Source organism: Typha latifolia, chromosome 3, assembly GCF_019914945.1.
Source record: "Typha latifolia isolate L0001 chromosome 3, TyphaL0001v2, whole genome shotgun sequence".
NCBI classification, from domain to species: Eukaryota; Viridiplantae; Streptophyta; class Magnoliopsida; order Poales; family Typhaceae; genus Typha; species Typha latifolia.
In genome coordinates, this window is record NC_133088.1 from 14,704,735 (window position 1) to 14,732,303 (window position 27,569).

The window sequence follows — 27,569 nt, forward strand, 5'->3', positions numbered from 1 at the left end:
ACAACAATTACTATTTACAGGATTGCAGACAATGAACGATGTGATTAGATCAATGTTGAATTATCTTGAAGGACCAGAATTTCCACAAAGAAGTTACAAATACAACACAGGTGGTCATGAAATCTAGGATGTAAGATCAGATCTTGAACTTAGAAGCTCAGCTATCTCTTTAGTTTGAGGGATTCCATCAGCTTGCATGCCCTTCAAAACATCATCAACCTCTCTCCCTACCCTAATGTGGGCCTTGATTAATGTGTGATACATATACTTGTCCATCGGCATTGCAACTTTTAACAAACCAATAAAAGTCTCTATATCCTTGAGATCAACTTTATCACCAATGTAGTGCAATATACTCTCAACAATGGCAGCATTAGGCTTCCACCCAGAATTTGGTACAAACACACAGAGAGCATTCTTCATAAACTCATATGCCTTCTTGATCTCACCCTTCTCTGCATAACCTGTTGCCACAATTCCCCAACTGCTGGCAGGTGGAGTCTTTCCTTTTTTCAGGAAATCATCAAGCATAGCCTCAGCCTTCTCTAGCAACCCATTTTGCCGATAGCCAATAAGAAGAACATTTGGGACACGAAAGTCAAAAGCATTTCCACTGGACTCCCACTCTTTAAGTAAAACTTCAGCTTCTTCCAGCTCCCCCAGCTTAACAAGTGCGCCGAGCATCGTTGTATAATCCCTGTTAACAAATTTCTTACAATTAACTCTCTGAAGCTCCCATAACCTCTTCATGTCAGATTTATTCCCTAGATGACCATAAAGAGAGATTAGATGGTTGTAAGCAGGTCCATCTCTTTTTACTAGTTTCTCTTCTGCTTTCTTTAGCGCAGAGATAGCCTTATCAATGATCCCTGCTTTTATGTAGATGTTTGCAACCACTGCATATGTGTTCCAATCGACGACAATCTGAGGTTGACACTCCATTACTTCTAAAACCTTCTCCATACCATAGATATCGGACCTTGAACCATAAGAATTAATGCAAATTCTGTAACTAAAATTGTCAGGAAAGATTCCATTATCCTTCATTTCAGACAGCACTGCAGGAACCTTTTCATGTTGTCCGGTATTTGTATAGAGGCACATGATATCATTATAAGGAAGAGGTGAGAATGCGAAACCCATTTCTTTCATCTTCTTCATATGAGACAAGGACTTGTCAACCTGTCGATCTCTCACATAACAATTCAAGAGTGCGCCGTAGGTCTTCTCTGTTTTATCCTTTTCATTCAAGTTACTGAAGTAGCTCTCGGCAAATTCCAGTCCATGAACTTGGCCTATTAGATCCAGCTGCACAGCATGATCACTCGGCATAAACGGTACATTTCGTTCGTTCTTCATCCATTCAGAGACCTACCACAGTAAAGAGTAAGGCATGCTAAATAATATCAAAGTTGATTTATTTTTATTTTTTTGACAAAAGGCCACAGTCCTATTTCATTAAATATCAAAGTAAAAGTTATATAAAACTCTTTCACGAGCTACAAAAAGCGATCTTCTTAACAATTCATGTGCCCAGCGAAACACTTATAAACTCAGTTATTTCTCAAAGAGGAAAAGAATCAAACATTTGAAAGGCGTTAGAAAGAGAGCCAAACCTCGAGGGCTTGCTTGTACCTCCTCCGCTTCCGGAGCTCCCTTACTATGTTCTGGAGCTCCACCGTGCGGATGCTGTTGCCCTTCTCGACCCACCTTTCAATCTCAGGCACGAGGCTGACGGTGGGGTGGCCCAGCGGCCACAGCATCGACTGGAGATTCTGGCGAGCAACTCTCCTCGTGCTGTAAGGATTACTACGGTGGAGAAGGAGAAGGTTTGGTGATCGGAGACGAGCTTGGAGAGCAATCCGGAAGCGATTCGCAAGGGAGAAGATGGAGGAATCCATAGAGGTCGATAGAACGATGGCAGCGAGGGGTTTAACTACGGATTTTAGATTCACTAGAGAGCTCGGAAACAAGCGCCTAGTAAAAAAGTTCGGGAAATTTTCTTATGAGACCCTACATTTAGGAGTAATTGTACTTTGGTCCCTGCATTAGCCCTATGTTTTCTGTAAAATTGCAGGATTAGACCCATAAGTTTGCTTAAATATTAATAAATGCCTTATATCCAACTTCTAATCTCATTATTAGAAAACAATTACAGTATGGAAGATTCTTCCAAGACTCATGCATAAACAAATCAAATAATTAGCAATGCAACAAATTTTATCCGAGATACATTTCTTCTTGAGTAAATTAATTCAATAGTTAAGCACTCTAGCTAATTGACTTAGTCTCAAGAGAACTGAGCTTGAGACACAAAGGTATCCCCTGGCCTCCAACTCGAAGGAACAACTCTGGAGAACTCCAAGAGCTTACCGTCACCCAACATGAGCCTAAACGAAAGATCCTGGTTCCGGAAATCTACGTTGGTCTGCCAATTGGCTCCCCAGTTCCTCTGCATGGCTGTCCACGTGGAAGAAGCTCGTGATCCCTCGACCCATGCAGCTCTCACGTCCCCGCTCCCTCCCACGTTGGAGAACATCACCAGGTTGAAGTTGGCTTGCCCTGTTAACGTGAACCGCACCCCACCGGACCTCTTGCATGCCACTCTAGTAATCAAGCAAGAATTAGTGAACAATAGAGCGGCATTTTTTTTCTTTAAGTAATAAGAGCTTTCTTGTTGTTCGCGTTGTTACTAAAAAGTACATTGATGAACGAAGAGCTCCTAAACCTAAGAGTATAGATGAGACTTTATACTAATTATATATCTCGTAAACCTGTTAGAGAGAGCGATTGAGGAAAGGTTGTTATTTTGGATATTATTTTTTGAATTAGTGAGACTGAATCCTTATATTTCAAAAAAGAAAAAGGATTAAAATATTCGTTTTTAGGAATGGGATATTAAAGTATGTGCTGCGAACGAAACATTAGAGTAGATATAGCATCATCTTAGTCTATACCTTCGAAAATGGACCGGGACTATCCCTTCACTTCCCACCCTCGCAATGCGGGCGAAGGCGGGAAGAGACATATCGAAATGCCGGCGAGGGGGGTCGCACCAGCCGCCGTTGTTGTTCGGCGGGCAGAAGTTGGTGGCGGTAACGGTAACAGCGGCGCCACGGAGGCACCATTTGGGGTCGGCTCGTGCGTCGCAGGTGATCGCGAAGCATGCACCGCATGCTTCGCCGCCTCGGAATAAGGCGGAGCTCAGCGCCGCCGTGTTGATCCCAAAGCCGGCATGGAAGGTGTTGTCGTAGCCACATGCCCCTCCTGTCGTTTAAATGTCAAAACTATATCTATATATAGTTAAATAGTACCGCGTAAACTTAATTGTCTATCTAAGTCTAGGTTACTGTACTAACAACCTGCATGATATGCAACAAGTTAGTTAATTACCAAGTGTAGTAGGGTCTTGATTGACCCCATAGAAGGTGGCGTGCCCGGGCAGCCAATCACTTTGACCATCACACTGGATTCGATTCATCTCCAAGAGAAGCAAGAATCCAAGCATGGATGCCAAGAACACTACTCCCACCATTCTGAACGAACTAGCTAGAGTTTTAGAGAGAGAAGCAGAACAAGTTGCGGTCGGTATATAATTAAGTGCATAAATCAAAGATGAGATAGTAGGGGGAGGGGAGAGTGTGATCTTATAGAAGGAATTAGACGCGTTTCTGCGTCGGTGATCGAATAAGACATGATAATATATTGCTGTGAGGAGATCAACGCGGTTTTGTTTCTCTCGCTGTCGTCGTCCATTAAAGTACTAGCAGACTGGTACGGCTTGCCTGCCTCAGTGAGGAGAGACACATGCACGTTGCTATTTACTTCGCGAGGTTGAAGAGTTACGTATCTTATTAGAACTTAGATCAATCAATGTAGCCAAAAAAAAACAAACGGGTAAAAAAACTTTATGGAAATTTATCAGAGGCTTATTCCGTTATTATCTGACGCATATTTATCATTCGACTTTATATTGTCTCAAAAACATTCATGAAAAGGGAATCAAAGTTTAAGATCAAATGGGAGATATCTTATTAACTTTTTTTTTTATTTCAAAAGCAGCGAAATATTTTTTATATTATTAGGTGTTGTAATCTATTAGGCTAAAATAAATCCAGTGTTTTAATCCAATAAAATAAAATTATAGGTGTCAATTAATAAATGTCCAGAGTTATTATTCGATAGAAAATTCCTAAAATAACCCAAATAGACTATAAATAAAGCCCGGCGGGCCTAATTGGGCCGAACCAGGTATCCACGACCGGTCCAAGGAAGCCTCCACTCTGGCCTACGTCGAGATGACGTGTGGCAAGCGACCCGGGGACCCACACGACTACACGTCTCCATCCAATCTCTACTAATTCATATAAGAGAATCGCAAAGAGTGGTCAGGATCCATCTCGGTTGGTGAACTCCTCCTCACGACAGTCTTAGGAAGATAAGGTCGCCTTCTTCCCCTTTCCCTATCCATTTGCGAGGTAATTCTCCTCTTCTCCCTTTTAATATTATTAGTTGAATGATCTCTGTTCCAAATCTTGAGATGGATCTTGGATTCCTTTATGAGCTAAAGATTGCGATTTTTTTTATTAATCATGCGTACTTGTTGTCCCTCGAGGAAGTAGTTCATTCCAAGCAATCTGAGGTTGAATCCAAGTATAGCTAGTTTCAGCGACGTGGTGATTGCAATTGTGAGTGGTTCTCGGTGGAGTTAGCAAAGAGATGGACTAAAATTGGCTGAAATAGTTCTTAGGATTCATTTATGAGTTGACGAATCTAAATTTTACTACAGGCGCTCCTCTTGGTTGATTTAAGGGGTTTTGTGTCAGAAATATGATTGATATTCTAATTCTCAGTAGGATGAGCTAAGTCATGGAATTTGATTGGTTTTAGAGTCATCCTTCAAGAAATTGGTATTTTTATATGTCAACATTGGTTCAAAATTGAATAGTATTTTACTCTGCCACTGATTACCCGTTTTCTATAATGTAATGGAGAGCATTTATCACCCCACCTAGCACCTAGCTTAGTTTGTCAACTATTTTTTCTTCTTGTTTGGTCTTTCAGGAACTTTGTGATTGTCGCAGTTGATGGCTTCAACAATCTCATTTTCTCCTGGCAACGTTCAACTGGCAAGGATAATAGATGACCATAGTTATGCTGGTTTGAGGCCACTGACCGCTCCCCGATATGTTTCTATCACACGGAGACCTAAAGCTCATTCATCCACGGTCATTAGAGCAAGCAATGAGAATGAGACGTCAGTGAAGACTTCAGGTTTAAGTATTGAGGAATGTGAAGCAGCAGCTGTGGCTGGAAAATTCCCTGATCCTCCTCCCCTATATAGACCAACAGGCCCCAAAGGAACACCTGTCATCCAACCACTTGTACGTATGTAATTATTTGTTCTTGATATGAGGCATTACAACATACTATAGTACTATGTAGAACATGATCAAATTCAGTCTTCAGATTTGGGTGTTATCATTTATCTTTTCAAAGACCCAAGATGATGTCTTACTGTTATCTAATCCCTCTTTTACAGGAACTTACTAAACGTCCACGCCGCAACCGAAAGTCACCTGCACTAAGAGCTGCATTTCAGGAAACGTATCTGTCTCCAGCAAACTTTGTGCTTCCACTATTTATTCATGAAGGTGGGTCGTCAATGAAGTTTTTGAAAAAAAAAATCCTCTTTCTATTTCCATGAGGTCTCAGAATTCTTCTTTTGTTAATCAGTTCTTTCCCTATCACTGTGGCATGCTATTATAATGTGGCAAGGCAAGAGACTGACCTTGAGTTGACTTCAACTTATGATGCTTTCAGGTGAAGAGGACGTTCCAATTGGAGCTATGCCTGGATGCTTCAGGTTGGGATGGAGGCATGGCCTTCTTGAGGAGGTGCTTATACTTTGAAAAACCTCTGAAGAAAACTGTAGCCTGTTCTGAATTTGATAGTGTAGGATTTATATTTCCTTATGAATGAAGTGTTTATGCCTCTGCTGATACAATTTTCTTAGAACATGCGAATACTGTTAGCGCTACAGTTTATTATTAGTAGGATTTCTTGTTCAGATTAATAATTATAACTCTTATTATTGTCTATCTTCTTAAACATGTGAATATATATGAATCAAAGAGAAATAGGGAATTTCACGTCAAACAATTTACCGTGTACTAATACTGTCTCTTTCATGCAGGTATACAAGGCACGAGATGTTGGTGTTAATAGTTTTGTTCTCTTTCCTAAAATCCCTGATGCATTGAAGGTTTGTCTTGCAAACATCATTGTCCTTTTATGTCTTGTGGGATCTTAAACGGTATCAGATGTGCTATTGTTCATCAGTCACAAGCAGGAGATGAGGCATTCAACGACAATGGTTTGGTACCCCGAGCTATACGCATACTCAAGGACAAGTACCCTGACATTGTGAGTCATATTTTACTTCTTCTATATGGTTCTTTACCTTCAACTCTAGTGAAATTTTAAATTTCTAGGTTATCTACACTGACGTGGCATTGGATCCTTATAATTCTGATGGGCATGATGGTATTGTGAGAGAAGATGGTATGCATTAATCTTGAATTTTCCCATTTTGTGATCACAACCTAACAATTTGTACTTTGGAAATGTGTTAAGTAGTTATGACTTGTGATTTATTTCATGGTTAACAAGATCGATCAAACCCGATCTTGATTTAGACTCGATCCAAACTCTCTCTCTCTATCTCTCTTTCACTCTTTCTTCTCACTCTCTCTCTTTCTTCTTTCACTCTGTCTTTTTCTTGTTCTCTCTTTACAATATACCCATTATTTCTCTTATGGAGAGATTTAGCTTCGGCAAACTCCGCTATATAATTTTTTAATTTTATTTCTTTATTTCTCTCTCAATTTTTTTTTTAAATTTTTTCTCTTTTTTCGTTTTCTTCACTGCACCAAAGTTTTTCTTTCTTTTGTTAGTTTTCTTCCACTTTCTCTCTAATCTCCTCTTCTTTTTAGTTTTTACTGCGCCATAATTTTATTTCTTTATTTTCTTATCTATATCATTTTTTCTAAAATTTAGAAAATTGTCTGTGTTTCTAAATAATATTTAGAATTTACATAATTAAAAAAAATCTAATCCGATTCGGGGGACTGATACAGCTGATACATATCGTTTTTTCAAAAAATCGATCCCAATCCCGATTTTTCAATTAGGAGTTTAGCCTTCGTAGAATGTTAATCTGGAAACATTAGTGATATGGAGAAACATGGGAAATCTTAGTGAATATGATTTTTTAATCTCTTAATTTGATTTTTGGCAGGAGTCATCATGAATGATGAAACTGTTCACCAGTTGTGCAAACAGGCTGTTTCACAGGTACTCTTTGAATTTCTTTCTTCTCCAATGTTAGATACCCTTGTTAGTAACTATCCAGGAACACAAACATTTATTTCTTGTGAAATAGGCCCGTGCCGGTGCTGATGTTGTCAGTCCTAGTGACATGATGGATGGTCGGATTGGAGCAATTCGTGCAGCTCTTGATGCTGAAGGCTTTCAGGATGTCTCCATTATGTCGTATACTGCAAAGTATGTTCTATCTCACTCTTCTTTGCCTGCTGCACTCTGTAAATATTATGCTTCCTTAGTTATGATTTTGCTGAACACTTTTTACATTATGTATGTCCTGGGCAGATATGCCAGTGCATTTTATGGTCCATTCCGAGAAGCGTTAGATTCAAATCCGCGCTTTGGAGATAAGAAAACGTATGCTTCTATCCACTGGGTTATCAACTTGATGGACTGTAACAATTTACTTGTAATTTAATTGTTAATCTGGCTTTTTTGAACAAAAGTTACCAGATGAACCCAGCCAATTACAGAGAAGCCCTTGTAGAGACTGAAGCAGATGAGTCTGAAGGAGCAGACATCCTTTTGGTGAATTTCCTTCTAAGAATATTCAAACTAGGATCTCTTTCTTGTGCCCTTCGGCTTATAGCAAAGTGTCCAATTGGCAGGTGAAACCAGCTTTGCCTTACTTGGATGTTATTCGTCTTCTTCGAGATAATTCTGCATTACCAATTGCTGCATATCAGGTAAATGCTATCACTTTTATATCATCTTCTCATGCATTAATCCTAAACTGTCTATCTATTGTGTAATACGATGAGTGTACTTCATCAAATGACACATATATGTTACAGTATGTTGTAAATACGTTCTACTCTAGGTACACACCATAGTGTGAATTGTGATTACACTTCTATTTGTGTTCTAAAATTCTGGATTGGTTCGTAGTCCATTCTAGAAGCCAACTTATATTTCCATCTTCAATGGTTTTTCGGATGTTAATTCATTAACCTTCTATTGTAAGGAAACTGACCTTTTCTCGTTCTACTAATTAAGAATGAACTCTGTGCCTTTTGTCTTACTTACGACCTCCTATAATACAAAATGTTGAAGGAATAGAAGGCATATTAGGGTTGTTCATGACTAATATTATCTCATTTTTAACTTGCACAGCTATTAATAGTTCTAATTGGATTGATTCATTAGTGTTGCTACTGAAAGCCAACTATTCAAGCCTGTCATCCGTACTCTTAAATCAATTGTCAATTGTCATCTTTTGCACTTCTAATCACAATATTATTCTATGTTAGAATAAGATGTTTGTCTGCTATATGGACAAAATCTGCAGATGAAGTTGTTCCATGTCTATTATTGTACTGTTTTTCAGTCGTAACACAACTAGTCTGTGCCTTATGATGCTTATATTTTGAACTCAGGTTTCTGGTGAGTACTCTATGATCAAAGCGGGCGGGGTACTCAAAATGATCGATGAAGAGAAGGTCATGATGGAGTCGCTTCTGTGTATCAGGCGTGCTGGGGCAGATATCATCCTTTCTTACTTTGCTCGCCAAGCTGCAAGTGTTTTATGTGGCATGAGATCGAAGTAGATCTTTGTCGCCCAAAGTTTTTCCAATTAGATATGAGAAAGCCACCGGATAGTTGCATAGACATCTTGTACTTTGAGTTCGTGTTAGTCATACTATGTACCTCTTCATTGTGACCCCTTCTTTATTGTTGCCAAGATAGTGCGGTGAATAAAAGGTTATTTGAGTGATTAGTGATACAGTATGAGCTTTTAGCGCCTCCATTTTGGTGGTAGTTTGATTAGTGCTTGAAGGAAACAGAAATTTCAATCGAAAAAGAATTTGCATCACTCTCTTAAGATGAACTCGCCGAAATGGTGAATATTGATAAAGGACACTCACTCTAGGGTGACATATCTCCATCATACGAAGCCAACATGTTACCCATTCAAAAGATTTAATTTTATCAAAACAAGTTTAATTTTGGGATAATGAATCTCAGATTATAGCTCATTTTCATATGAAACATTTTTATTTATTTTGTGGCACATTAGACCTCTTAACTATGTGTTAATTATCCGTTATATATATATATATTTTCAAATGTGGTAAGGATTAATTTTAGGCTCCGTAGAGAGTGATCAATTTATTTCTACTTTGAAGAAAAGAAAAGGAGGAAAATTTTAAGTAGAATAGTTATTTAACCTTTTCTGTTATTACTGATAGAAGGATAGGTGATATTAGATACTTGAGGGGTCAAAAGTATCACAGATATAGAAAGACCTATGTGAAAATAGACTATAATTTAGAGGCCTGTAATTATCCCCTTTATTTTAGCAAATAATTTATACTATGTTTGGAGGAAGAGACGAAAAAAGAAAAGAAAATAATTATCTCGTTTTAATTGGATATACAAGAGAAAAGAAGAAAAAGGGAGAGAAAACTTGGTTCTCTCTTAATTTCTCTTTCTCCTCTTCTCTCCTAAAATTTTTTTATCCAAAATGAGAGAAAAATACTTCTCGTTTTATTTTCTCATTCTCTTTCATATCCTCTCCGTCCAAAATGGTTGTTTGAGAAGTGGAAAGTGACATTGCTCACTTGTCCCAAAAGAAGCATTTTAAGTACCTCGTTCGCTGCAAGTTGGCATAAGAGCAGCATAATGCCATGGGAGAGAATTTCTGTCGTCTTCCCTTTTGGCTCATACATTGCCAGGAAAACAAGATCACAACGAATCAAACGAAGACAGTTTTTACCACATCATCGCTGTATTCGTTTTGAATTTCCTAACTTGTGAAATTGCTTCACAAACAGAAACGACGTGACAATTTATTGACATTAGACAGTTTTTCTTTCAACCACCACCAAAAAAAGGGAAAAAAAGAAGAAGAAGAGAGGATAGTATTTTTTTTAAAAAAAAAAAACAGTTTTGAGATTCTGAAAATATTCTTCTCAATTGGGAAATCTCAGCTCGATCCAAGTGGCGAAGGTATCAAGCAGCACTCAACACAGAACAAAATGTCACCTTCGATTTCATTTATTGACACAAGTGAAAGAGCAAAGCCTACTCACAACTATCTACAAAGAACTCTAGAGAGATCTCAGGTTAAATGCAGCATCTATAGGTACAGTAAACTCCAGATACAACTACCAAACGATTTCAACAACGAACTACACTTCGTGAAAAGCATCAACAGACATATTTAAACAGTCTGATCCGAAGAAAAGGGGCACATTTATCTCCCAACAATCTTCTCAATGCTAGATATGAGAGTGCTTTCTGGCACAGCCCCAATCACTTGTTCTTTCTTCTCACCATTCACGAAAATCATCATAGTGGGAATGCTGCGAATGCCATGCTGTGTTGCTATATCAGGATTTTCATCAGTGTTGAGCTTGTAGCATTTCAGTTTTCCTTCATAAGTCTTTGACAGTTTCCCAATAACGGGATCAATCATTCGGCATGGTCCGCACCATGAAGCCCAAAACTCGACAAGAACTGGAATGTCAGAGTCCAAAACAAGAGATTGCCAAGTTGATTTTGTTACATCTGGAACTGCAGAAGTATAACAATATAGGTTACTCAGGTAACTGACTTGAAAAGGAAAACAAAAACATTGATAAGTTCAGAGATAGGAAAGGTTGACACAAAAGAATCTCCGGAGTCTTGATACAAATAACTATTTGCTACAGAAGACACTTCAGTGCCATGCCCACAATGAAATGCATGACATGTACAATCAGATAATAAAGAACATTGCATATTAGTACATCTCGTCTCTTGATTCACTGTTGAAGTTTATCTGCGTAGACACATGCATGTTAGTTTTTAAGAAAAAAATTTCACCACTATCTGCACTCTCATCCCATTACATAACTGCAACTTTGATTGCCTGCTTTCATTTGCCTCCGCAGCTCTACAGATTGCTGAAAGACCTGATAAGCAATCAGAGTTTGAATCACATGCCAAGGTATAGACTGTATGTCCATCTTCAGTTCTCAGAAATAAGAACCCATCTTGTATTTTATTTATTTTCCTTATAATTGTAAAATGAGAAGATAAATTAGAGGTCTTTCTCAAGACTCACTGCCCATAAATCCATAATCCTTTTTTTCCTTTTAACTCAACTAGACTACGCTTTAGGTACCAAGTTTATGAGGTCAGACATTACTGACATCCAATTAACGCATTAGTCACTCAGTGCTGGAGGTAACAGCAACTAATGACCAACACATTCCAAAAGTAAGCCATCAATGGGTTCATAATTAGTTGGACGGCATCATTATCATCAAATATTTATTAACTAAATCAATTGGATCAATCTCTTAGGAAGTACTACCCATCAATAAACCATAATGACCCTCAAAATCAATGATTTTCTTCAATACTTGAGTTGAAACTTTTAATTCAGAGATCATTTCTTGAATTCTCCGCATTTTCAAACTCATACTAATTCCATCCGTCATTTTTTTAACTGGCAGGCCCATGGGATTTAGATCCTATAGGGAATATAGTTGCCTGATGCAGTAATAATTTGCACACGTACAGGGAATTGAGGACTAGTGCAGAATTATCTGAGAGCAAGACCATGATCTTCAGCATAGCAAAAACCAAATTCACCTCCTCTATTGCTCTCTTGAGAGAATCAACCACTGTGGCCCAATAAAAGAAAAGGTAACACAGTAGATTTAATGAAAATACACCACACTTCATAGTAAGTCAATAAGTTGCATACCAATACCATTTTAAGATTAGCCTCTGAAAGTTATTAGTTTCCAGTGTCAGCTCAAAGTGCCAACTGATCATTTATACTTGAAATAATGTCACATAGAATTTAAGGTAACCCTATATTGTTAGTCTGTGACTATTAGGTAAGTATACAGGAGTGCAGGACTCCAAGTGAGTTTCTCACCCGATAGAACTAGATTCTTCCTCGTAGGTAGATGTGATTATTGGACGGGCCTAGCCAGGTTCAATCCGGGCCAACCGAGCTGGGCACTATATTTGCAAGCCAGCCCACTCGCGAGTGGGTCGGATTGGATAGATCGGCTAAAATAGTTTAGCCTATTACCGTCCATCGGCTTGTGAGAGAGCGAGCTAAGCTAGCCGGGCCAGGCTTCTATATCTCGTCCACCAAAGTCACCTTTTATATATCATATGTTCACCGAATGCACATTTGTTTACCAAACCCTCGTTTGCGACAAAAGAAAGCTCATGCCTATCACCTCCCAAAGGGCATGAACCCACCTCAGCTCATCTACGGAGAGGAGATGCGCCGTTAATAAGCTACCCTCCTCCATCCAACGCAAGGGAGTCACTCTTTATCGTTACCTTGGCCAAGCGATCGTTACCTTGGCCAAGCGACCGGAGACCAATATGCTGATGGGAACTCGAACAACCAAGTCTCTCTTTCTATTTGTGCACAATTACCCCCTTCTTCCTTCCCATTTTCAAGGATTTCAAGACTTGGGTTCTAAATCTCTTCTCTTTTGTTCAAGTTAGAAGGGGTCCAACTCAAGAAAAGTTTCTTGGTCAAGTAGTTGGTAAGCTCGTAGGCAAGATTAGTTGAGAGGAAATAATCGAAAGATTTTGATCTTGGAACTCGGGATCCGGATCCGGATCCGCAACTTAAGTTTTAACCGATAACTTTATATATATATATGTATCTTGATTTCTCTCTCTCTCTCTCTCGGTCTCTTTTTTTTCCTCAGGCTAGGGCACCCGACATGCTCGGGCAATGGTGAAGGTGAGTATATCTTTTTTTTCTCTCCTCTTACGACATGGCTGGCAAGTGCCGCGGCACATGCTGGTCGGCACGGTCCGTGCCTGTGGCACGACTATCATTGCTTCTAGTACCATATGACTATATGCCACATTACTGGTTTGGTGTAAACAAATGTCAACAACACTCCCAGACATTTTGAATTGTGGACTAGGGAGAACTCTAGAACTAGTGTTATAATTTATACATTGGCCAACCTATCTCTTCATCTTAATGCAACATAGACATCCTTAATCTTTCTATACTCTCTCAGGCAATATAATTTTACGAGGCTCTAGGAAATGATTACCAAGATTGATTAGAAATTAGATACCTTTTCTTTTCTTCTCTTTTTTCACATCATTCCTATTCGGGTACCTTGTGATCTTTATCTGGAAGCCTGGAAACATGATAGCAACTAGTTCCTTTTCATGCATCACTAAGCACCCCATATTCATCAATACTCCTTTTTCATCTTCTTCATCCAGCATAAAGCCATAAACAACCAAAAAGTTCACACAAACCCTAAATGGCCCTACTCACATGACCACATGTTCTCCAGCAGATCAAACCAACACTTTCTGAAACACATTAGTTCATCACTTCATATTTTCTAGCACAAATTCTCAGCTATCATCATTTAAACATATTATCATCTCCTATTTCTATTAAGAATAGGAAGATTTTATGCACTAATTAATTTTCTGCATAACAAATACCATAGTAATAAACTTATAGGTACTAGATTCCTGCATGCTTAGCAAACAATAGATGCCATGGCATTTCTATTGTATATTCTATCAATCATAAATAGTTAATTCGTGATGTGCATAAAGCATGGACATGGAAACAGGCTAAGGATATGACATGATGCCGACACATAGATATGACAAATCTTGAAAAAATAAGTTCCAAAAGATATGGCAATGCAATTAGGTATTTGAATATGCATGCATATCTACTTTGCTTGTCGATAAGAATCGTGCAATTTCAACTAGACATAAAGAACAATGAAGTAAGCATGTTCAGCTTGTGCATCTATAGAAAGTAATTGTTCATAATAAAATGTCCAAAATTTAAATAAACAATAAGATCTGGTCGGATTAGAAAATAGAATTCCTTGGACCTTTCTTTTGCCCCGCCTGCTCAGGTTGTTATGAGATCTAGGAGTCTATATCTCAAGGAGGTCCCTCCTATATCAGTCAACACACTCGCTAGAGTCCATTTCTAGAATACCTAACCGGAAAGCGCTCTAAATTCACTGAACTCTCGTAGATATCTATAGCAGGATTTGTCATTTTTCTCAGTAAACAGCAACAAGTGGCAATCTGATCATACAATGCTTAACATCTATAAACATTACTAGAAGTGATAAATAATTGCGAACAGAATTACCTGAAGAAATCCGTAGATCGACAGATCTACGACTATAATCTTAAAGTCAAGAAATAAACGCCAGAAACTTTAATTAGGCGACTAAATCGAACAAATACTGCAAGAGGAGGGTGCAATTATATGTAAAGAGAAGAAATACCTTGGATTGCCGTCTCCTGGGCCTCACAAACCACAGTTCCATGGCGAATCGCCTTCACGCTCCCCCCAGCCCTAGCTGACGCCGCAGGCGGAGCTCGGGACACGAGTCTCAAACCCTTAAATTCCGGCAGAAGTGGCGACACGCCGCAGCGAAGAAGCGAGGAAGAAGGCGTCAGGGCTGCCCTCGGCACGGAAACCGTAGCGAGAGCCGAGCGAGAAGAGGGAGCCATTAGCGAATCGAGAACGTTAGCCATGAGAGAGAGAGAGAGAGAGAGAGAGAGGCTGTTGATTGGGAAATGGAGAATGGATAGAGAAAGGCGTTCAGAGATCGGGCTTTTTTGTTAAGTAGTTAGACCAAACGTGCCGCCGACTAAATTTTACTTTTTTCTGGGCTTAAAGTGAGAAATTCACAAGTCTTTTTTTTATCGTACTAAAGTTAGATGGGGCTGAAATACCGGATAAAAAGATATAGACACATTTAGTTCTTACTAAATTTTTATTAATATATTAAATTATTTAATTTAAATTTCAAATTATATGTATCATCGAACAACTACTTCGAATTGAATATCATAAATATATTACTCTAAAATATTGTATCAAAATATCAAACTAATCAAAACATCTCTCCGTATTGCCGCCGAGCCAAGTTAAGAGGATGCATCAAACACTAAACTATTGAGTAATCGATACCTCTCGTAATTGCCTTTAAATTAATTAAAAAATATATAATTGATACTCTTGCAATTTCGTGAACAGTTCACATTGACTAAAAAAAATACAAGAGTAAAGTAACATAAATACAAGTTTAAGGAGAACTTTGAAATTTAGCCTATAACTATAAGAGTGTAAAATATATTTTCTCCTAAATTAATCCAAAATTTTGATATTAACAACCGAAATTTTGTAGCAGTCGTTGTAATAAAGCGAAGGTAATGTATTAATGTGCATTGCTATTTCTTAGCCGTGGAAACCTAGAGTCATGTACTCATTTACATTATAAGTAGAGCAGGAATTCCCATAATTAGACGTCCATTCTCATATCTCACAATAAAGCAGTGTTATAATATTGAAAATTAGGGTTAAATTATTTTTTAGTTAATTTCAGAGAATTACTTGGATATATTTTACTACGGAAAAAGTTTGGTAGATACTAAATAAAAACTCTACATATTTGCCATAGTAAGTGGTATCATAAAATTAGACCTCCATATATAAATTTTCTGTCATGTACTTGGGGCCTGAAAGTTTGTATTAATAAACTTTTCTAGACTGTATGATTCTATAATTTTGTGAAGTGCAGTATATCTTTGTTTTTTTGGAGCTTAATTTGTTTCATTGGATACTACTCTGCCACAGTTTGAGACTGTTGATAGAGCTTTCTCTAGGTAGTAAGATTGATTGAAAAAAATTTCTACCACCGACTGGCACAAGAAATGCAAAACGAATCATGGAAAATAACAATTGCTTGTAATCCTCATTTCCTGTTGATCTGAAATATTTAATGTCTGCCGACAAATGGAAATACCAAAAAGGTAGCTACAGAATTCTGAGATCTCTCATCAGATTTACATGCTTATTGATTCACAAATCTATTTAATCTACAAGGAGCTTAACTCCAGAGACAACTACAACAACTTGTACAATTTATTTAGGCACTTCAGAATGAAGCCTTTGTCAAGCTCCAACAAACAATTCAATCTCTAAATCACCCAACATCAGTACATGAGTTCCCAACGACAGCATCGTTTGTCCTTGGTCATTCGCTGCAGTCATATGCTTGCAAGGGTCTACAAAAATCTCAGCTTTTGTAGCTTCGCCAGCAGTTGTATGCACACGCTGAAATCCAATCAATTGTTTCTGTGGGGAGCCTATGGTGCTTGTTGAAGATCTTGCAAACAATAACACAATGTGGCTTCCATCCCTACTACCATGATTAACTACTGAGATATAAATAGAGAATCTTAGAGCCTCACATGATGAGATCTCTTTGATATTCACATGGTCAAGTCCATCTCTAATTTTGTAGGTGGGTTTTCTACTGATGTGATTCTCCACAGATGATTCAGACAAACTGATTCTTTCAGGGGCTGATAAGATGCTGTAAGAGTAGTTCGAATAGCTCAAACCATACCCAAATGGATATACCACCTCTCCTTGGTAAAATCGGTAAGTTCGTCCAGGGTAGCCTCTTGAAAGATCAGCCCTCATGTTCATATCATTCATTGGCACACTGGTGAAGGACTCCGGATACCAAGTAACAGGCAGCTTTCCTCCTGTTACAGCCATAGATTATTAGATTAAAAGCCGTTATGAGAGGTTTGTCTCATAATATATCAAGTTTATAGTTTGTTCTGCTAACCTGGGTTGAAGTCTCCAAAAATGACTTCTGCGACAACTCGACCACCAACTTCACCAGGGTATCCAATCCAAAGAATGCTTGCAATCCACGGATTTTGCTTTGCGAAAGAAACATCTATAGGTCCACCACCCATGAGAACCAGCACCAATGGTTTCTTATTCACTGCTGTGATTCTATTGATGAGGTCCATCTGTTTTCCTGGTAGCAAGAGGCTCACCCTGTCATGGTCTTCAGTCTCTTCTGTCAAGTTTAGGCCGGCAACCACAACTACTACGTCCGCTTCTCTAGCAATGTTGATGGCTTCATCGAATCCATCTGTAGAGTTACAAGGCACATCAACACATCCAGTAGCAAACAGAGTTTTTGGTACATAAGCCTGGACGCCATTGAGAAAGCTGATCGGATCGCAAGGAACACCTTCAAATAGTGAACAAAGTTATAATCAATTTCATCTAGAACTAAATGAATTAGGATAAGCTACTCAAATGGCTTGAGTACCAAACCAGTATAATCTCCACCCAATATGCTTGTGTCATTCGCAGCAGGGCCGATGATGGCTAGAGAACGGATCTTGCTCTTTTTCAAAGGCAAGAAACCTTCCTTATTCTTCAAAAGGACAATGCCTTGTCTCCCAGCTTCCAGAGCAAGCTCCCTGTGCTCCTTCGTGCACACATTACTGGATCCTAATTGTGTAAACCATTGATTTCCCCTATCTCCATCAAACAACCCGAGGCGCAGCTGAACAGAGAAAAGATTAAAGAGCGCGCGATCAATGTCTTCCTCTTGGACTTTTCCTTGCTCAACAGCTGATTCAGTATGTCGTAGCAAATATGTCCCACAGTTGATATCCATCCCTTCTCAAGAGCGAAGAAAATTAGCTAAATAGCACAGATTACAGCACAAAATTCTGAATCCAAAAAAAAAAGTTACCTGCTTTGAGCACATCAGCTATCGAATCCTCGGGAGAATTCGAGTAGGTCTGGTTCTCATAAATTATCGCAACGGCATCGCAATCAGAAGTGACATAACTACATAGGGCAATGGAAACATAATCACTTGAGCAATAAAAAAAAAAATCAAAAAATCAAACAATGGCACCGCAATTTAAGTGGTATACCCCTGGAATCCCCATTCATCTCTAGCCTTCTTCAGTAGATCTTGCCTAGCACACATGGGCACCCCATTCACCTGATTGTAAGAACACATCAAGCAACTCGCATGCCCTTCCTCGATACAACTCCGAAACGGCGGCTGGTACGAATCCTCCAAATCTTGCTCTGTGACCAGGGCATTAAAGGTATACCTCGTAAAGTTCCCCCATTTCTCCAGATCGTAAGCAGTGTAGTGCTTGCAGCAAGCCGATAGCATCATCGGTCCTCCGCCGCCGCCGTCACCAGCATAGTGATGGTCGTACTCGCCTTGGAATCCCTTAACGTACTCAACGGCGTAGGAGGCTACCACCATCGGATCCTCGCCGGGGGTCTCCTGGCCCCGGCCCCACCGAGGGTCGCGGAAGATGTTAATATTGGGAGCCCAGAAGGTGAGGCCAGCCTGGCCCAGGTTGTACATGGCACGGGCCTCGACGGCGATGGCGTGGGCGAGGGCGCGCCATAGCGTGCGGTTGAAGGCGGCGGCGGAGAGGATGACCTGGGGGAAGCCGGTGGCGGCGGAGACGGAGCCGTTGAAGCGGACGCCGGGGCCATTGGAGGAGACGCCGTGGAGGGACTCGGACCACCACTCGTAGGCAGGGAGGCCGAGGCGGGGGACGGCGGCGGCGGAGTCGGAGAGCTGGGAGATCTTCTCCGGGAGGGTGAGGAGGGAGATGAGGGAGCGAGCGCGGTAAGGGATGGGGAGGGAGGCGTTGCAGAAGGAGAAGGAGTTGGCGGTTGGAAGAGAGCAAGGGCGATTTGGTAATGCAAAGATGGGATTTATTACGAAGAAGAGGAGGAGGAGGAATTGGAAATAGATCGAGCTCAGTCCCATCTGGATGAGAAGAGTACAAGAGGAATCTGATGAGATATGTACATAGATTACTTGTAGTCTTGGGATTTGGTCATTGTTCTATCGGTTAGAAGATTAGCTTTACCATATTAGTGTCTGTGTTTTTTCTATTTTAAAAATTATTATCAGTTTAAACAAAAAAATATTTTTTTATATCACTAAGTTATTCTATATTTAATGAATAGAAATAATCATCATTTAAGTCATCTTATCAGTTCTATTAACAATGTGTATATATATGCATAATAATATAAAACAAAGTTGGAGAAGTATACTAATTTTTATCTAAAGTATGGGAAGTTAAAATGTATTTACCCTAATTTAGTATGAAAATAAAGATAAGTTAGACAAAGCCCAAGCCATAGAGGTGTTAGGTCCAAACCAGCTAGTTTGTCTAAGGCCCATTTCCAACTTAGGCCATTCTATTCCCCTCCATCCCAGAGATAGACGAACCCCAAAGATCAACAACAAACCCTAGTCTCCCGTCTTGACCGAAGCTTCAGCTCCACGATCCCCAACCCTCGCGCTCTCTCTCTCTCCCTCTCCCTCTCTCTCCTCCCTCCTTGCCTTTACGAACCTTTCCCTCCCCCTCTCCCCCTCTGCCCCTCTCACCGTCTTTCTCTATCTCTCTCTCTCTTCTCTGCACATGAGATGGTAACCGATCTCGCTCTCCAAACTCTCTCCCCATCTCTTCACGCTTCTTCCCCAATTCGCAAATCTATCTCCTCGAAATCCAAATCCATCCATATCTCTAGCTCCGCCAATCCCAAACCCCACCATAAGCTCCAATCCCATCCTTCCTTCACCAAGCCCCAGCCGCCATGGCTCCTCCTCCCTCCCACCCCGCGGGAGAACCCCTCCTCCGACCTCGTCTCCGACTTCCAGCTCAACGGCTCTGCCTCCGCCGTCCCCTTCTCCCTCCGCTTCCTCCAGCTCCGCAAGAAGCGCATGGCCGCGCCGCCGCGCCCGCGTCTCCCCTCCCCCGATCTCGGCTCGCTGGGCTACGCTGTCTGCTCTCTCGCGTCGGCCCTCGAGAGTTTGCAGCAATCGGTTGTTAAAGAGGAGAGCTCCACGGATGCGGGCGACTCCATCGTTTGGCTCTTTAAGAAGGTCTTCGCCTCGTCTCCGCTCCTCGTAGTCCAAGTTCTTAGCCTCACGACGGAGTTCTTGGCGACCTCCGCCCTGCCGCTATTGCCGCGTCCGCTTGATACCGGAGAATTCACCTGCTGGTCCGATATCGGAATCCTTGACGATTCCGACAAGGCAATGTACTGCGATGATTATAAGCGTAAACGAGCTGCTTACGAGCAGATCATCGTAACCGAGATGGCGAGCTCCTTAATTCTCGCTAACTATGCCCAGCTTCTGTATCAATACGAGAACGATCCTGACAGGTGGGTTATTTTGAAATCTATTTTAAATCTTCGGATACTCTAAAAACATAAAATTAGAATCTGTAAAACTAAGGTAGGTCCGGCAAGATTCTGATTCTGAGCTTAGAAATCTGATTCTAATACCGTATTAAGATAATTATATTTTAATAGGATGATTTGGGGTTAGTGGTTATTGTAAAAACTATTAACTCGTGGACCACCCTAAAACCTTAAAATTAGAATCTTTGAACATGATTTAAATTGACAAAGATTTTCTGTTTAATTGATAAAGTAGGTCCCGTAGGATTCTGATTAGATTTGAATCTAGGAATCTGATTCTGATGTCATATTAAAGCACCAATTTTATTCAGACTCTCTCAATTATGTAAAATTTCCTAAAGGTCCTTTTATTTAATGTTCTATTAAGAAGTATCGTGTTGTTAAGTTTAGGACTTGGAGTATTATTTTATTTTTACTTTAGAAAAGAGAGAGAGGAGTGGAGAGATATTATATTATTAAGCCAGCACCAAAAAAAGAAAAGAGAAGGTTTATATGAAAAATCTGCAATAGTTTAGGATAATTTAAGGGGATCTAAATGAAATTAAACCGTTCTAATAGGAAATCTTGGTAACAGGGCGGATGACTACTTCAGTAGAGCGGTGGCGGCGGAGCCGGTGGATGGAGAGGCGATGAGTAAGTACGCGTTGTTCCTTTGGCACCAGCGAGAGGATCTCGAGAAGGCGGAGGAGATGTTCTTGGAGGCGATACAAGCCGAGCCGGAGAATAGCTACCACCGGAGCACCTACGCTTGGTTCCTCTGGAGGACTGGTGGGGTGGAGACTTGCTTTCCCCTGGAAGATGAGGGATGTGAAGAGTGATTGAGTCCATTCTGGATTGGATCATGAGAGAGAGAGAGAGAGAGAGAGAGAGAGAGAGAGAAAGAGAGAGAGAGAGTGAGACGGCCTCCAGTGTGGTGATATATGAGTATGTGCACGAAAAGTTGTTAGCCTTAATCTCTTATTCTTTCATTCAACCTTTTTTTTTCCCCCAGTGGAAGCATCATTGACTGTGTCCATCAGCGGAAAGTTACACAGTGAATAAAGTTTGCCAAGGAGCAAAGAAATAATGGAAAGTTACATTTGTTTAAGAGAGAAAAAGGGAATCTATTTTTCTTGTTCTATTTTTGACGGAGAATTGCACGTATTTACCTTCGTTAAGATACAAAAATTGTTTCGAGAAACACCAAAGAACAGAAATGTAAGTGGGTATTAAATGTTGGAAAGAAATATTGAAAATATATTTGATTCCAACTTAAGAAGGGTGTTTGTTGGAAAGAAATATTAAAATCAGATTTGGTTCTAACTTGAAGGGGAGTATTGTAAAGAAATATTAAAATCAGAAAAGAAATTTTAAAATCAGATTTTATTACTATTATTATTAATTTGATTAATTTGTTTGTTATTTACTTTTCTTGTATATAGTAACACTATCCTAATATGTTAGATAGACAAGCTTAATTATAGGAGAGATTGTTGTAAACTTGTAATCTCCTCCTATTTATGTACTTGATTTATCTTAGTGAGATATACAATTCCCTCGTTCTAATCCTTTTAACATTAAATCTATTATAAGCTCTAGCACTTGTGCATTCTAGCATGATTAAGAAGAAAGCACATCCTAAGAACATGGAGCACTAATCGGCTATGTCCTTGCAATGTTGAGACCTTTCTGGAGCATAGCAACGGCACCTTGGACATTACGAGGGAGGAAATAAAAAAAATTAAAGATAGGAAAAAAAAAAAAATATGGCTACCCCCCACCCCCCCCATAATCTACAAAGATCCCCTCTTGGCTCTTGCCCTCACTGAAACAAAATCTTAACTTTATTGTAAAAGCAACCTATGATAGGAGCAAAAAAATCTCCTCTTCATCTAGAAATCCTAAATGAGAAGAGGAAAGATAGTTAGAGAACTGTATTAGAAGACATCAAAGAAAAAGAAAAAGGAAACTTTATTTTTATCTCCTATTTTGTAAATCCAGTAGAAATAAAACATGAAGAGGATCTCATATGGTTTCTCTTATGACATCTACACCTTCAATGATCTCAAGGATTAACGTTTTGTTGCTCAACTAAAGCATGAAGAAGATGGCAAGATTTTATAAAGCATCTAATGAGTTAAATATCCGGCCGGATAACTATCGGCTTTCTCCTAAATCTTAGGGAAGATATCCTTGCGACTATCTGTCTTCATTACAAGGCCCCCACAAGCCAATGGGCTGGGTCAGGATAAGCTTCCTGGCCTCTTATTTCTGGTGCTATTGCCATTTGCCAGTCCTGTGATGATAAGTGCCCATCATATGCTAGGCTATCTGTCCATTACTTAACTTTATCGGCCTTAATTTAGAATCTTTTACAAGTTTCCTAATTTACAAAAGCCATTTGCCACACTATACCAGTGTACTTATTACGTGCGATGTACGAGATGCTGACGACCTGGTTCCTTTAATTTAAACTCCACAATTCACCATTGGGAATCGTAGCTTGCAATCGCTCTTCGTGAGATTAGAACTTAGCACCAAACTCATAACACCCACCTCATAAATATAGTCCCATTGCAAAAGGATTAAAAGGACCCAAGACAAGGACATCACAACCTCCACTAAAAGGACATCCTGATCCATTACATCGGCCAAAGATTGAACTCAAAATAAGTATATACACACATCTACGAGATAAATGCGAATCTAGACTCAATAACAACATGTCTACCAAGATAATCCACTCAGTATGTGGCTCCAATCGGGATATCAATATCATAAAACTTCACATATATAGGAAGATGGCATATCTATGCATCTTAAAAGGTACTTGGTCACATGCAGCTAAGCAGTCCGCCAGCCACTCAGAATATTTCGTTATTGTAGCACTGTCACTCAACAGGTAGCCTATAATTAGAATACAACATCCATGTGATTAAGAGAACACTTAATGGGAATTATTTTATTCTCATGTATGCTCGAATAAGACGCATTTGTCGGTCGAGTATCTTAAGACCCCAGATGTGGGAGTTCCCGAAGGAAAGTGAGTTTGGGTTATAACTTGACTAGTTAGGTGCATGGGATTTATAATGTGGCAAACAACAAAAGGTTAAAACGGTAAATACAACCTAATTAGTTAGTATTCACCACTTTTAGGCTATGACAGGCCACTTTTTAAGTTTAATCAAATATAAGAACGCTAGTGACAAAACCAAACGAATACTTGTCTTGCTTGCTAAGTAAACTATATTAAATTGATCCTAAACGATCCATTGGTTAAATATAGTAAATCAAAATCTGAATTCAACTGCCATGGCAGCTAATCAGAGGCCGGCAAGTGCGAGTCGCAAGGAATTCCCTGCATCGAGGACGCAGGCGATCAGAATTACTTCCAACTCGCGCCTCATGCCGTCATCCAATAATTCCACTGACGTCACACGAATCCGAAGGATCGAGTGGCGAACTTAGGCTTGGCACTGGTGAGTGAGAAGCTCGAATCCCAGCTTATACACCGTGGAGCCGAGCGTTAGCTACTCTCACCGAAATGGTTGTCACCGAGTGAGGTGGCCACTAATTTAGGGGGATTTGGGTTGTGATCGGCTAGATTTAGGGGCTCCTTGCTCCTCAGCTGTCCCAAATTAATTTCACCGTCGGCACGGTTGCCTCGTAAATCCTGTACATGTACTGCTCGCACCCAACAGCGGCGCTATTCCGTGTACTGGATAAAGTTCCCACCTGCTACTATTCCTACATGCCATTAAATTCATGAAAACTATTCTTTTCCCAAGTAAAGCTTCAAAAAATGTCTATTTCTTATATAGAATTTGTTGACCCAGTTATATTTGTAATTTCCTATCTCAATTATTCTACTACATCTCTATAAGTTCAAAAATAGGAACGCGTCATTCCAGCCTGTCCAACGTCCCACTCCTCCGTTCCCATTTAATTATTATCCCACCCGAGACTCGATCCATCCCTATTCTAGTCTTTTAACGCCCCGCTTATTACTTCTTATCTCTTTGAACCATTCCATTCCATTCCGTTCCACATCCTTCTGAACCAATCCAATCTCCACCAAATGCCACCCCTCCGCCTCTTGTCCCTCCTCCTCTTCCCTCTTCTCCTCTCCACTTCCCTCTCCACTTCCCACCCATCCCAACCCATCTCTCTCCCCAACTTTCGGGAAGCCCCCGCCTTCCGCAACGGCCATGGCTGCTCCTCCTCTCCGATCATCCACATCGCCATGACCCTCGACTCCACCTACCTGCGCGGCTCCCTCGCCGGCGTCCTCTCCGTCCTCCGCCACGCCTCATGCCCCGAGTTGATCCATTTCCACTTCATCTCCTCCGCCTCCCCGTCCCGCCGCCTTCCCTTCCTCCGCCGCGCCGTCCTCTCCGCCTTCCCCTCTCTCCCCTTCTCTATACATCCCTTCGACTCCGCCCTCGTCCGCGGCAAGATCTCCTCCTCCGTCCGCCGCGCACTCGACCAGCCCCTCAACTACGCCCGCATCTACCTCGCCGACCTCCTCCCCGCCGCCATCTCCCGCGTCATCTACTTCGACTCCGACCTCGTCGTCGTCGACGACGTCGCCCGCCTCTGGTCCATCGACCTAGAACCCAACCACGTCATCGCCGCCCCGGAGTACTGCCACGCGAACTTCACCTCCTACTTCACCTCCGCCTTCTGGTCCCACCCGACCTTCCCGACCGTCTTCTCCCACCGATCCCGCCCCCCGTGCTACTTCAACACCGGAGTAATGGTGATCGATCTAGAGAGATGGAGATCAGGGGACTATACCCGGAGACTGGAGCGATGGATGGAGATACAGAAGAAGGAGGCGAGGATCTACGAGCTCGGATCGCTTCCCCCGTTCTTGCTCGTCTTCGCTGGCGAGGTGAAGGGGGTGGAGCACCGGTGGAACCAGCACGGGCTCGGTGGGGACAACGTCGAGGGTTTGTGCCGGGATCTGCATCCGGGGCCAGTGAGCCTCCTCCATTGGAGCGGGAAGGGGAAGCCATGGCTTCGGCTCGATCAAGGAAGGTCGTGTCCGTTGGATAGCTTGTGGAAGCCGTACGATTTGCTGAGGAGGAAGGGGAGGGAACCCTTCGCCGACGAGTGAGGTGGGGATGGGGGAGATCGGCGTGGGGCCTACAGGGATCGGGAGCAATCAGCCAATGAGAGGTTAAAGTTGAAAAAGGCAACAGCTGGCGAGTGAAAGCACCTTGCCGGGTGGGCGATCGGCGCGGATCGATTCCAGTAAGACAGAAGCTAAAAGAGGGTTCTCTTTGCATATTACCACCGACATCTCTCTTTTGACGATTTTTGCAATTCGCTACCTCCATTTTAGTATATTTTATATAAGGATATCAAAGTGAGGATGTTGACTGCAATACGGATAGATGTAGGTGGTGAATTGCAATAAACCCAAGGAGGAAATGGGACGGACACGTGGAGATGTACAGCTGTGCAGGGTGTGTGGGAGTAGGGAATTTCCCTTCCTGTTTGAATGGAGTGTATTGTTGTTACTTCAACAGCTGGTAGATATTTCTTGGCTTCATCTGAGGCTCACAATCTGATGCAGAATAGAGTTCGAATGACTAGGCTGCATCTTGTAAGCAAGGTGGGCTTATATCTTTCTTTTTTAATTTTTTTTTTTAAACTCTCGTCAATCTGGAGTCGTGATATTGGTGAATAATGTGCATGAAGGGCATTTGGATGAGAGAAGGGAATAACTATTGCTTATCTTCCAGGAGAGGATAAAGTTTAATTTCTTTCGTACCTGGCACCTGGGTTGGTCTGCCTGTTTAGAGACTTACCTTTCACTGTTACACACTGTACACGTAGATCCTATTGGTAAACTTGCAACAATTCATGTGACTGGTTTTATTGCAGATCACCAGCGTCACAAGCATTGATCCATAACATCACATCTCCGTGGGCGCTTTCTCTTGTGCGCGTGGGCTACTGCCTACAATATTGCGTCAGTCTAGAAGAGCGAAACACGGAAAAAATAATAATACAAAGATAGTCACATAAAAGATTATTTTTACATGGTTGACTTGTGAAACTCTTATCAATTTCAATATATAGATTAAAAAGTATAAAGGATCCAACCTAAAAATTTGTGTTCTCTTTATAAGACTCACTATTAGATATTTCACAAGTTATTCTGTTTATAAGCTTTTATGGTGTTTGTTGTGTGTCATTCTTGCTTTGTTCTCTAGACTCCCACAGTATTTCTAATAACTAGCATCAGAGTGGTACCAACAAACCGGTATCAGAGTCAACAAGAGAAACTTCTCGGACTGGAAAATTAGAATCCTAATAAAAATGGTTAACGTGCGTTTCTCTATTTCTTAATTAATTACACCACAGCGTGAGGAAAATATTATAAAAGACGTTGTAAAGGACCAAAGCCTTTTCTATATTGTTGAATCCAGAAAAGTTACAGTTTCCAATCAAATTTAAACTCGAACCTAATCACACTCATAGCTATCTGGCTAAGTTCCGTTCAAATTAGCATCCGGCAACGTTGGACGTGTATATCTATCCGAATCCAGTCCATCTACACGCTGAGGCCCAATATTTTGGAATAAAGCCTGGCCTGTAAAAGGAATCAGTAATTGAAGCATCATTCAGGAAGAAAATGGAGAAAAGATAGGAGTTATTAGTTTTAAATCCCCACGGACCCCCACCACAAGTTTATTAACTGATTCGTTTGATGAGAACCAGGTGCAGCCCAACGTCCCTCGTTCCCGTCGTGCCAAGTCGTAAGAATAAATTTTTTTTGGTCACCTCGAACTATTCGATCTCCACCTCCCTCTCCTAATTTCCCTTGACCAAAACAAAAGTTCTCTCCTTTATTCCCCCTTCCCTCCCCCCGCATCTTCTAATCCCTCTAAAAATCAAGGATCCATGTCGATGGAGAACCAGGGCATCCTCTCGTACGAGAAACTCGAGGGGGTGGCGAGCTGGGTCGGCACGAGCGTCGCCTCGGCCTTCTTCGCCTCCCTTGAGCGCTGTTCCTGCATCAACCTCAGCACAGCCGAGGACGAGAACGAGGACGAGGAGGAGGCCAAGGACCGGCCTCTCATGTTCACCAAGAACGCACCCAACGACGACGCCGACGCCGACGGCCCCGCCAAGAGCTCCT

At 41.0% G+C, this 27,569-nt stretch overlaps 7 protein-coding genes across 10 annotated transcripts; 3 read left to right on the plus strand and 4 right to left on the minus strand.

Moving 5' to 3' along the window:
- Positions 1-41: 41 nt before the first annotated feature.
- On the minus strand, positions 42-1,972 carry LOC140784466 (pentatricopeptide repeat-containing protein At4g21705, mitochondrial-like). Its single transcript, XM_073131888.1, has 2 exons — positions 1,617-1,972; positions 42-1,371 (listed from the first exon to the last, which is right to left on the minus strand). Exons 1-2 carry the CDS (start codon positions 1,899-1,901, stop codon positions 124-126), a joined length of 1,533 nt encoding a protein of 510 aa, XP_072987989.1. The 5' UTR covers positions 1,902-1,972; the 3' UTR covers positions 42-123.
- A 128-nt stretch (positions 1,973-2,100) lies between these two features.
- LOC140784665 (expansin-A12) lies at positions 2,101-3,616 on the minus strand. Of its 2 annotated transcripts, none has more exons than XM_073132187.1 (3): positions 3,394-3,616; positions 2,958-3,267; positions 2,101-2,606 (listed from the first exon to the last, which is right to left on the minus strand). In XM_073132187.1, exons 1-3 carry the CDS (start codon positions 3,533-3,535, stop codon positions 2,291-2,293), a joined length of 768 nt encoding a protein of 255 aa, XP_072988288.1. In that variant the 5' UTR covers positions 3,536-3,616; the 3' UTR covers positions 2,101-2,290. The 2 variants fall into 2 exon arrangements, with proteins under 2 accessions (XP_072988288.1, XP_072988289.1); XM_073132188.1 differs by having other exon boundaries at positions 2,958-3,264; positions 3,394-3,596.
- Positions 3,617-4,364: 748 nt separating this feature from the next.
- On the plus strand, positions 4,365-9,111 carry LOC140783943 (delta-aminolevulinic acid dehydratase, chloroplastic). 3 transcript variants are annotated; one of them, XM_073131091.1, is made up of 13 exons: positions 4,365-4,478; positions 5,065-5,384; positions 5,543-5,654; positions 5,824-5,897; positions 6,197-6,265; positions 6,343-6,426; positions 6,495-6,564; positions 7,301-7,356; positions 7,445-7,566; positions 7,672-7,743; positions 7,833-7,914; positions 7,995-8,072; positions 8,763-9,111. In XM_073131091.1, the coding sequence occupies exons 2-13, from the start codon at positions 5,088-5,090 to the stop codon at positions 8,931-8,933; spliced, it is 1,287 nt and encodes a 428-aa protein (XP_072987192.1). In that variant the 5' UTR covers positions 4,365-4,478; positions 5,065-5,087; the 3' UTR covers positions 8,934-9,111. The 3 variants fall into 3 exon arrangements, with proteins under 3 accessions (XP_072987192.1, XP_072987194.1, XP_072987193.1); XM_073131093.1 differs by having other exon boundaries at positions 4,387-4,478; positions 5,085-5,384; XM_073131092.1 differs by lacking the exon at positions 4,365-4,478 and adding an exon at positions 4,528-4,688.
- A 1,246-nt stretch (positions 9,112-10,357) lies between these two features.
- Positions 10,358-15,009, minus strand: LOC140785350 (thioredoxin M1, chloroplastic-like). Its single transcript, XM_073133218.1, has 2 exons — positions 14,643-15,009; positions 10,358-10,902 (listed from the first exon to the last, which is right to left on the minus strand). Exons 1-2 carry the CDS (start codon positions 14,893-14,895, stop codon positions 10,583-10,585), a joined length of 573 nt encoding a protein of 190 aa, XP_072989319.1. The 5' UTR covers positions 14,896-15,009; the 3' UTR covers positions 10,358-10,582.
- A 1,083-nt stretch (positions 15,010-16,092) lies between these two features.
- On the minus strand, positions 16,093-19,071 carry LOC140783944 (probable beta-D-xylosidase 6). Its single transcript, XM_073131094.1, has 5 exons — positions 18,121-19,071; positions 17,934-18,031; positions 17,507-17,857; positions 17,004-17,420; positions 16,093-16,917 (listed from the first exon to the last, which is right to left on the minus strand). The coding sequence occupies exons 1-5, from the start codon at positions 18,984-18,986 to the stop codon at positions 16,319-16,321; spliced, it is 2,331 nt and encodes a 776-aa protein (XP_072987195.1). The 5' UTR covers positions 18,987-19,071; the 3' UTR covers positions 16,093-16,318.
- Positions 19,072-19,407: 336 nt separating this feature from the next.
- On the plus strand, positions 19,408-21,534 carry LOC140783945 (uncharacterized). The gene is made up of 2 exons (XM_073131095.1): positions 19,408-20,398; positions 21,012-21,534. The coding sequence occupies exons 1-2, from the start codon at positions 19,656-19,658 to the stop codon at positions 21,253-21,255; spliced, it is 987 nt and encodes a 328-aa protein (XP_072987196.1). The 5' UTR covers positions 19,408-19,655; the 3' UTR covers positions 21,256-21,534.
- Positions 21,535-24,362: 2,828 nt separating this feature from the next.
- Positions 24,363-26,183, plus strand: LOC140784212 (probable galacturonosyltransferase-like 3). The gene has a single exon (XM_073131473.1). The coding sequence runs from the start codon at positions 24,495-24,497 to the stop codon at positions 25,533-25,535; it is 1,041 nt and encodes a 346-aa protein (XP_072987574.1). The 5' UTR covers positions 24,363-24,494; the 3' UTR covers positions 25,536-26,183.
- The last annotated feature ends 1,386 nt before the right edge of the window (positions 26,184-27,569 follow it).